Source organism: Salvelinus sp. IW2-2015, linkage group LG7 (assembly GCF_002910315.2).
Source record: "Salvelinus sp. IW2-2015 linkage group LG7, ASM291031v2, whole genome shotgun sequence".
NCBI lineage: Eukaryota > Metazoa > Chordata > Actinopteri > Salmoniformes > Salmonidae > Salvelinus > Salvelinus sp. IW2-2015.
In genome coordinates this window covers 6563136-6573710 of record NC_036847.1, presented here as the reverse complement: position 1 = coordinate 6573710, position 10575 = coordinate 6563136, and the positions used below count along the sequence as shown (strand labels likewise).

The 10575-nt window shown below is 45.0% G+C and overlaps 1 protein-coding gene across 1 annotated transcript; it reads left to right on the top strand.

Annotated features, from left to right (window-relative positions):
• The first annotated feature begins 204 nt into the window (after nucleotides 1–204).
• Nucleotides 205–9913, top strand: arih2 (ariadne homolog 2 (Drosophila)). The gene is made up of 15 exons (XM_023990788.2): nucleotides 205–295; nucleotides 1573–2006; nucleotides 2390–2457; nucleotides 2577–2649; nucleotides 2839–2980; nucleotides 3260–3381; nucleotides 4207–4316; nucleotides 4464–4581; nucleotides 4701–4751; nucleotides 4910–4931; nucleotides 5103–5254; nucleotides 7284–7427; nucleotides 7673–7741; nucleotides 9192–9308; nucleotides 9525–9913. The coding sequence occupies exons 2-15, from the start codon at nucleotides 1752–1754 to the stop codon at nucleotides 9594–9596; spliced, it is 1515 nt and encodes a 504-aa protein (XP_023846556.1). The 5' UTR covers nucleotides 205–295; nucleotides 1573–1751; the 3' UTR covers nucleotides 9597–9913.
• The last annotated feature ends 662 nt before the right edge of the window (nucleotides 9914–10575 follow it).

Sequence of the window (10575 nt, the reverse complement as noted above, 5' to 3'; positions counted from 1 at the left end):
GGCACATGGCTCATGCGCCCGGTTCCAAAACGAATGCGATCAACTTTAACCCGGTGTCAAACATGTCTAACCCAGTGCCCGAGCCTGATTAATCGATTCCCCTTGGTTTGGGTCCCCGCCTTGAATAATATAACTGTCCAATGGGTGTCATCAATGGAGACACGGAAGTGACGCAATTTTTGAATATTAATTTACTTTCTGTCTTCCACTTAACTGGCGAGTTTTTCAGAATTGGTCCTGGTACTTAAAACCACTTTTGGCTTCATTTACAAGGCGACACAACTCGGCCTGGAAGGTAAGTAAAGACTTCAGTACTTGATGGGAAGGGTTATTCCAACGATAAGTTAAGTTAGTTTGTTAACGATCCACAGACGGCCTTGTTTACATGCCAATCCCCGGGTTAGCGTGTGTGAGATGCGGCTGCTAGGGGGATCAGTGACTCGTTATCAGTTGTGGTGAATTCCGGGGTGGAACAATGGCACCGCTGTTTTTCTACGTTGCCAATGTCTAGGATAGCGTATTTCATTGATTATTAAAATAATTATTTGTTGAACTGTTATTGTGTGTTAACCTCTACTTTATTGCTAGCTTTGTTGTTAACTAACGTTAGCTCTCCGAACGTAAACGCTGGGAAATTGGCTTTGCAAACCCAGCTACGAGCCAGTCATGTTTGTGTATTCGGCCAGAACCCACTTCATTTGATGTATTACACTGTAAACACCGAACTACGTCTATGATATCTTGTATGCATAAGTGCCTATTTATAGCATGGAGGGAATGCAAACAAGCGTCTAGCACTGGGAGCCAGGTCGATATTGCAAGTCACATATCAAACCCCTGGCTGCCTACTGCGACGATCCATGGCTTTATGTTCAATATTCATGCCACAAAGTCCATCACAAACCGTAGAACAGGAGCAGACATCCGAACTAGACCGACAATCGCCACACCGCCCACTACGTGGAGATATTTTGGGGGGGAATGCAAGAAGTCACTATAGGTGGCTGAAAATTCACTTTTTTCTTATTAGGACTAGATAGTATGTCACGCGGCTGCTCCTATGCCTACTGTCCTACCGCCTTGTCAGTAGGGGAAAACATCGTCATGTAATCCTTTAAACCGCTGCATTAAGCCGCTTCCCGTGCTTTGTATCCCACACGTGTTATCATATTGTTTGTCATATGTACAACTAGAAGAAAGGAAAGTCCCAGGGGTAATAGGAGATATTTGTGCTTTCCCGGTCTTTCTGAACACTTGGTTGGACAAGTTTTGGTGGATCTCTGATCAGTGAATTGCACAAGTGGCTGGGTATTGGAGCAAGTGGCTGGGTATTTGGAGACTCTTCTGTCTTGTGCAGAGAGAGACCTTGACTTTATGGAGCACTGTAGTTCCATTGACCTGAGTTCAGACGAATGAACATCACACCATGTCCCTGACCCGTTCTTCTTTATCATACAACTTGTCCATATAAATATCCACAAACTCACCATTGTCAAGTTTGTTTTCCTTTCGCTGAACCATTTTATTTTCCCCCCCTCCCGCTTATCCTCAAGTTCTTTTGTCTCCTTTCAGAGCATCCACCTCGACGGTTCCTCATGAAAGACGGGGAGTGTAGCTTCTTCTGCTTCTTCCGCTGCTGCTGAGAGGTGCTGGGCTAGTTTGTGGAGCAGTTTTCTCTGGGAGCTGTAGTTCCCCAGGTGGTTCCGACAGCCAGAGAGCCAGTCCCAGAGTGAGGGCGTCTCTGCCGGTGAATGTCTGTGGACATGAACAGCCAGGCCTACGACAGCAATGAGGATGACCTCGGGGTCAACTCTGAGGATGATGACGGGGGTGACGACGACGACCAGGGGGACATAGCCGACTACTATGACGGCGTGGCAGGAGACATGGAGCAGCAGGGGGCCGACTCGTTCGACCCAGAGGAGTACCAGTTCACCTGCCTCACCTACAGGGAGAGCCAGAAGGTGCTCTGCGACGAGGTCAATAGTATCGCCGCCATCCTGAAGGTTTGTGTTGGGCTAGTCTTAGGGGTAATTGAGGTGGTTAATGGTAAAATCTACATCTAGGGTCAATTACCATACCCTAAATCTTAACCGTAACTAGTAGGGGTGTGAAAATATCTGAGTTGGGTTAGGGGCCAAGCATTCATTCTCATGGGGGGCTGTGTGTTAACCTAAATTGAATGGTGAGCTGTAATATCAGACCATATCTGTGGCACGGTCATATGATATCTAGTTATGAGGTGCCTATCGTTCCAGTCTCAGTAGTTATCAGTTTAAAGAAGTAATCAATGAAAGTACTTAAGGAGAAGGGTCTGCTGCTTCCTCCTGAGAACAGCTGTATTCATAAGCTTGATCCTCCTCATGCTCTCTGTCCTCTCTTTGGACAGGTTTTACCTGCTGTAGCCAAACTGGTCCTTGTGCACTTTCACTGGCAAGTGTCACAAATACTGGACAGGTYAACTCTAGTTCAGTCCTACTCACTTGTATTTTCATACACTATGCAAATATTCTGATAAATAGGTTCGAACATGATTTCTGGTGCCCTGGTTTTGTGTTTTTTTTTGTTTTTTTTAGATACAAGTCAAGCTCATCTCAGTTGCTGTCTGATGCCCAGGTCCAGCCCAGCAGCACCTGCAGATCAGTTCCTGTAAGTACTAAGAGTACTCTCTTTCTATGGAGTGTTTGTAATGTATTTGGGTGAAGTTCAAAGTGGTGTCTGGAAAGGTACATGGACTCTATGTTCTAGTTGTGTAGGTGGGCTGAACTGTCACTGACCAGATTTGGCCCTTGGGCCACCATTTGACTATCATGTGTGTTGATTTCTTTCGGTCCCCAGGCGCCTCAGTCCCTCCAGTGTGGGGTGTGTCTGCAGCTGGTTCGGAGGGACACCTTGCTCGCGCTGCCGTGTCAGCACTCCTTCTGCAAAGGATGCTGGGAGCAGCATTGCACTGTACTCGTCAAAGATGGGGTGGGAGTGGGTAAGCAGTGCTGCTAGGGCTGATGCGACCTGTCAGTGTGTTCAGAAGTCAGCAGCTTGTTTCTTTGTAGATAGTGACATGATAGGCTTTGAAGATGAACCCCGGTGAGAGAATTGATAGCCTTGCAATCATATTCCGATGTCTGTGTACCTTGGATATTTTCATATAAAATTTGTCTCGTATTTGAAATCCATGTGCTTCTCCAAGATTTTTTTTTTTGTGCTCAGGATGTATGCATTAGATTACAATATTTTAAATGGCCTGTCTTTCTGTGTGCAGGTATCTCCTGTATGGCTCAGGACTGTTCCCTCCAAATGCCAGAAGACTTTGTCCTCCCACTGCTGCCTGGTGAGGAGCTGAAGGACAAATATAGACGCTACCTCTTCAGGGACTATGTGGAGGTACGAGTCTCAGCCTGTCCTTCTGGTGGTCTGTCTGCTTGTCGGCGCTCTTTCTATTGGTCTGTCCCTCTTTGCCTTTCTGTTTCTCCCTGCTGCTTTTGTTCTTGAACAGCAAATGGTGAAAAATTGCACTGCCAGCATACTGTTAATAAAAGGAAACTATCGTCCTCTTAATTTCGGTCTTTCAGCCAGTGTGTGCTTATTTGTCAGGACCTGTCTAGCTATTGAAGGTCTCTGTAGCTGTCGGTAAGGCCCGGTCTCTTGGCTGGTTTACAGTGGGTCTAACTACATATCTGTAGACAGTGACGTCATGAAAAAGTATAAACGCAAAGTTTGCATGATATCAGCAGCCTGGATGGTCCAAATGGCATACCTGCTCTATTTTAATATCAATCAACCCATCTGTTAAAATATTGTTTTTAGGAGATGTCAGTCCAGCAAGCCAGGCAACCAAAATGAGCTACCGAGCGGTATTTTGGTTTGCTAGCTTGTTAACATTTTGACTAGCTGACTTTTGCTCATTAAAGTGAACGCGTTACAAAATCATTATGTACAAGGCAATGGGGTGATAAAAATAGCCTGTTTACATTTGTGAATGTGACAATTAAAGCAGTGCATTCTTTGAGAGAAATGTAGAACTCCTAGAAGCTGTCGAAGGTGAGCCTTTTTCAAGTCTCTGCGACAAGGAAACCGACAGGCGCATCAGCGGTCTTCTGAGTCCGACTGAGCATAAATTAAGTTTAGTTCTGACCCAGGACACTTGGCGCATTTGAATGGTCCACAGACATGTCGATAGACGGGACTAAACAAGCCTCCTCTCTTCAGAGCCACTTCCAGTTGCAGCTGTGTCCAGGGGCAGACTGCCCCATCGTCATCCAAGTGCAGGAGCCACGGGCCCGCAGAGTACAGTGCAGCCGCTGCAATGAGGTCTTCTGGTAAGACAGGCGCCAGCATATACAACTCTTACACACAGATCAGTACACAAGTTGTTAGATTCATGTGTTTCATGTCAGATAAACATACGGTCATATCACTTGACTCCCTGCGGATGCCCTTAAAACTATTTCTCTCTACTGTCTCAGTTTCAAATGCCGGGCCATGTACCACGCCCCAACAGACTGCCCGACTGTCCGAAGGTGGCTGACCAAATGTGCAGACGATTCCGAGACGGCCAACTACATCAGTGCGCACACTAAAGATGTGAGACGCGCCACACACTCGCGCACACAATGAAATTAGGTGTGGTTTTCCAATATTCCCCTTTACTTTTGTCTGTAATGTCGAATGGCTTTTTAATATTTTTCTTTTTTTTCCCCCAGTGTCCCAAGTGCAATATCTGCATTGAGAAGAATGGAGGCTGCAATCACATGGTGAGTGTTAATGGAATTGGCGTCATCTGAGTTGTGCCGACGATCAGCACATTGTTGTTTGCGTTAGTTTTCTTTAAATCCCTGGAGCTTTTCTGTGAATGTCTACTTTCTCTACAGGTTCTTTTTAAGTGTCTGACATTGTGTTTCCTCTGTTTCAGCTATGCTCCAAGTGCAAACACGGTGTGTAGCTCAGTTATGTTTTCTTACAGCTTAACACCAAATGCGCCTTTTTACCCATCAATTTCCCCCCAACGTTCTGCTGATTTAACGGGCTCAAGCCGTATGCAACCCATTTGACATTGAGCTCGCCTTGTTTTTCTTTTCCCGTTAATGTCATCTGTATGTGTGTAGACTTCTGCTGGATGTGTCTGGGGGACTGGAAGACCCATGGCAGTGAGTACTATGAGTGCAGTCGCTATAAGGAGAACCCAGACATCGTCAACCAGAGCCAGCAGGCACAGGCCAGAGAGGCCCTCAAGAAATACCTCTTCTACTTTGAGAGGGTGAGATGAATATGAAACCCTAACACGCTACCATCACTGATGGGTACATGAAACTTCTGCTCGCACTGAGTATTGTATGGAAATCAGTGAACCTTTCTGAAGTAAGCTGTGCGTCACGTGACTAGGTGACATGAAAAACATCCATCAAACACCTACAGTGGGGAGAACAAGTATTTGATACACTGCTGATTTTGCAGGTTTTCCTACTTACAAAGCATGTAGAGGTCTGTACTTTTTATCATAGGTACACTTCAACTACGAGAGACGGAATCTAAAACAAAAATCCAGAAAATCACATTGTATGATTTTTAAGTAATTAACTTGCATTTTATTGCATGACATAAGTATTTGATGAGACACCTGTCCACACACTCAAAACAGACTCCAACCTCTCCACAATGGCCAAGGCCAGAGAGCTGTGTAAGGACATCAGGGATAAAATTGTAGACCTGCACAAGGCTGGGATGGGCTACAGGACAATAGGCAAGCAGCTTAGTGAGAAGGCAACAACTGTTGGCGCAATTATTAGAAAATGGAAGAAGTTCAAGATGACGGTCAATCACCCTCGGTCTGGGGGCTCCATGCAAGATCTCACCTCGTGGGGTATCAATGATCATGAGGAAGGTGAGGGATCAGCCCAGAACTACACGGCAGGACCTGGTCAATGACCTATAGAGAGCTGGGACCACAGTCTCAAAGAAAACGATTAGTAACACTACGCCGTCATGGATTAAAATCCTGCCGCGCACGCAGGTCCCCCTGCTCAAGCCAGTGCATGTCCAGGCCCGTCTGAAGTTTGCCAATGACTATCTGGATGATCCAGAGGAGGAAGGGAGAAGGTCATGTGGTCTGATGAGACAAAATAGAGCTTTTTGGTCTAAACTCCACTTGCCATGTTTGAAGAAGGATGAGTACAACCCCAAGAACACCATCCCAACATGGAAGCATGGAGGTGGAAACATCATTCTTTGGGGATGCGTTTCTGCAAAGGGGACCCTGCACCGTATTGAGGGGAGGATGGATGGGCCATGTATCGCGAGATCTTGGCCAACAACCTCCTTCCTCAGTAAGAGCATTGAAGATGGGTCCGTGGCTGGGTCTTCCAGCATTACAACGACCCGAAACACACAGCCAGGGCAACTAAGGAGTGGCTCCGTAAGAAGCATCTCAAGGTCCTGGAGTGGCCTAGCCAGTCTCCAGACCTGAACCCAATAGAAAATCTTTGGAGGGAGCTGAAAGTCCGTATTGCCCAGCGACAGCCCCGAAACCTGAAGGATCTGGAGAAGGTCTGTATGGAGGAGTGGGCCAAAAAGCCCTGCTGCAGTGTGTGCAAACCTGGTCAAGAACTACAGGAAACGTATGATCTCTGTAATTGCAAACAAAGGTTTCTGTACAAAATATTAAGTTCTGCTTTTCTGATGTATCAAATACTTATGTCATGCAATAAAATGCAAATTAATTACTTAAAAATCATACAATGTGATTTTCTGGATTTTTCTTTTAGATTCCGTCTCTCACAGTTGAAGTGTACCTATGATAAAAATTACAGACCTCTACGTGCTTTGTAAGTAGGAAACACTGCCGATTTTGCAGGTTATCATACTTGTTCTCCCCACTGTATGCGTTGCCAGAGTAACGGTGTCAATCAGGTGGTTTGTCTACCTCTGAGCATTACACAGCTTTCAGCACACGTGATGTCAACCAGCGCCATACATTAAAAAATAAATGGACAATCATTATATTAATACATGCGGTGTACTTTCAAGGATAGTACACATGTTCCTCAGTCACGCATACTTCCACAAGTAGGCTGCACGTTATCTCTGGTACTTCTAGGTACTTTTAGATTATGGCAACTGTCTCACATTGGTGTCAAATACCACTCATGTTCAACAACTCTTGAGTGTTCGAAGCCAAGACACCATGTCAAATGAACACTGAGATCTTTGTCAGAATCACCCGGAAGTGTGTTTCTTGAATGTGTCTGTTCTGACTCTTTCTCCAGTCCTGACTGTGTTTGTGTGTTCAGTGGGAGAACCACAATAAGAGTCTCCAGCTGGAGGCTCAGACGTACCAGCGGATCCAGGAGAAGATCCAAGAGCGGGTGATGAACAACCTGGGCACCTGGATAGACTGGCAGTACATGCAGAACGCTGCTAAGCTCTTGGCCAAGGTACTATGGTCACACGCAAAAAAGCAAACGCACACATTAACACAAGCATCTATAGGGCTTTTCACACAACTTTATTGTTACTGAGAGGTGCCAAACCAAGTGTGTAAATCTGATCCGGCACAGTTTGGTTCCGCTCGGCATAATGGTGTGAAAGGGTTATCTGTGTAGTTATTTGACCCACTGCACTACACTGCTTCTTGAACCAATAGCAAGTCGTGCTGATCTCTAATCTGCCTGTCCCACAGTGTCGCTACACTCTGCAGTATACTTACCCCTACGCCTACTACATGGAGTCTGGTCCGCGTAAAAAACTGGTGAGTGTCTGTCTGGTATAAGCTACCACGTTCTGTCAGTGGTGGGGGGGGGGAAGGACCCAACTGTCTTGGGTAAAAGATGCCTGAATAAAAAATGACTCGCGTGAAAGCCACCCAGGACAAAATACTTTGGTAAAGTTTTACCACTATTTTGGTTTTAAATATACTTAAGGATTGAAAGTAAATGTAATTGCTACGATATATACTTCAGTATCAAAAGTAAACATCTTTTCAAATTCCTTGTATTAAGCAAACCAGATGGCACCATTGTTTTCTTTATGGAAAGCCAGGGGTACACCAACACTCAGACATTTACAAATGAAGCATGTGTGTTTAGTGAGTCTGCCAGATCGGAGGCAGTAGGGATGACCAGGGATGTTCTCTTGATAAGCGTGTCAATTGGACCGTTTTCCTGTCCTGCTAAGCATTCAAAATGTAATTAGTGCTTTTGGGTGTCAGGGGAAAATGTATTGAGTAAAAAGTACAAGTGTTTTTACATCACCAAACAAAATAATAAGTATTTTTATTTAAGTACTTTACACTACTGCATTCCATTAATATACACTGAACAAAAATATAAACGCAACATGTAAAGTGTTTTATGAGCTGAAATAAAAGATCCCAGATTGTCCATACGCACAAAGCTTATTTCTCATTTTGTGCACAAATTAGTTTGAATCCTTGTAAGTGAGCATTTCTCCTTTGCCAACATAATCATCCACCTGACCGGTGTGGCATATCAAGACGTTGATTCAATGGCATGATCATTACACAGGTCTTGTGCTGGGGACAAAAGGCCACTCTAAAACATGCAGATGTTTTGAGGAGTGTACAATTTGCATGCTGACTGCAGGAATGCCCACCAGAGCTGTTGCCAGAATTGAATGGTAATTTCTCTACCATAAGCCGCCCCAATGTCATCTACGAGAATTTGACAGTACGTCCAACCGGCCTCGCAACCGCAGACAACGTGTATGGTGTTGTGTGGGTGAGCGGTTTGCTTATGTCGACGTTGTGATGAGTGCCCCATGATGGCAGTGGGGTTATGGCATGGGCAGGCATAAGCTACTGACAACAAACAGATGCATATCTGTAGTCCCAGTCATGTGAAATCCATAGATTGGGGCCTAATGAATGTATTATAGTTGACAGATTTTCTCAGCCATGGCTCTGCACACCCAGTTAAATTTGTAACAAATAAGTTTTCAGTCTTTTATACAGGGTGACATTTTCCATGAACAACGTGTGAAGTTGCAAAGCACATTTATGCTGCTAATAAGATATTTGCGAGGGGGTTATTGAGTGAACGATTCTGTGACACTTGCAGTCCGCAAAGATGCCATTGAATCAAATTGATGAGAACCATTCATTTGCGGGGAGGGTGTTGCTAATTTAAACACGCTGTCTATAATGAACAAGTAGCCTAATAAATGCATTTTGTTCTATTCAGTTTGAATACCAGCAGGCCCAGCTGGAAGCGGAGATTGAGAACCTGTCCTGGAAGGTGGAGCGAGCAGACAGCTACGAGAGCGTGAGCGAGGGGGAGCTGAATGCTAATGACAGAGGGGTAAGGAACAGGGGGAAGATGTGAATGAAAAGGGAGTGTATATGGATATTTTAAAGTTTCCAGATTAAGACTTCCATTGGCTGGGAACACAGGGGAGTTGCCGGTTAATGACACGCCTTGGGAAATCAGAAGGACCCCTGAAATATGTACGTCCCTAGGCACTGTGTTTGTTTTAGACTCTGAAGAATTGAACTTCTTCCACTCGCTCTCTTTCAGGATCTGGAGAATCAGATGCACATTGCTGAGCAGAGGAGACGCACGCTGCTGAAGGATTTCCACGACACCTGAAGTCTCCAGACGACTGCAAAGCACCAGCAGCTCCCTAACTCATTCGCCCCCTCCCTCCTTCACTTTCCATCCCTTTGTCTACGGCTCCTCACACTCATCCCTCCCTCGTTAAGCGCTCTCTGTCTGCTACAGGGTCCCAGAATGGCGTGACTGTATTCCCCCCCCCTCCCATTTAGATGTCAAGAACGCCACATTCAAACACACTACACATGAAATGAGAAAGCATGCGCGCACACACAACGTGAACACAAACATGCTTTAACACTCCGCCCAAAAAAACAACCCTTAATTCTCCCACACGATCCCACCATCCCTCTACCTGTTTTTCTTTTTCTTCTCACATTGTTCACCTTTTTCTGCAAATTGATAGTTCGTAAAAAAAAAAAAAAAAAAAAAACATTAAAAAGAAATAAATGCTGTAATTTTCAACGGTTGTACATTAATACAGATAGTTACTGAGTTTGTAAACCAGATGTCATTTTCTTTTCTTTTGTGTTCATTATCACACATGAACGACAATGCCCGTGAGAGCAGAAAGGAACTGGCACCCATGCTAGGTTCACCGGCTATGTGGTTGTCAATGGGTTGACCCAGATCTTCCAGTCAGACCTTTTATCAGTTCACCTTCATGCTCAATCAGTATACACACTAAACTTTAGGACTTTCATGCTCTTCAGATACAGGTCAGACTTCGTTAGCCAGGCAGCCCAATTCTGGTATCCCCCCCCCCCCACACTAATTGGTCTTTTGACCACATCTGAGCTTTTCTTATTGGCCAAAGACCATTTAGTTAAAAAAATTAAGATCAGAATGGGGCTGCCTGTCTAAATGCAGCCATACTGAACACTTCAGGCATGTTACTGTTGTGACAACCTCTGCCCTTTCAACACACAGTAAGGCCTTCACAATGCATTATTTTGACACCGCCTCTAAACAAGAGCTGCAGTGTAGTCGTTGCTTATTCAGGTCAGTCTGCTAG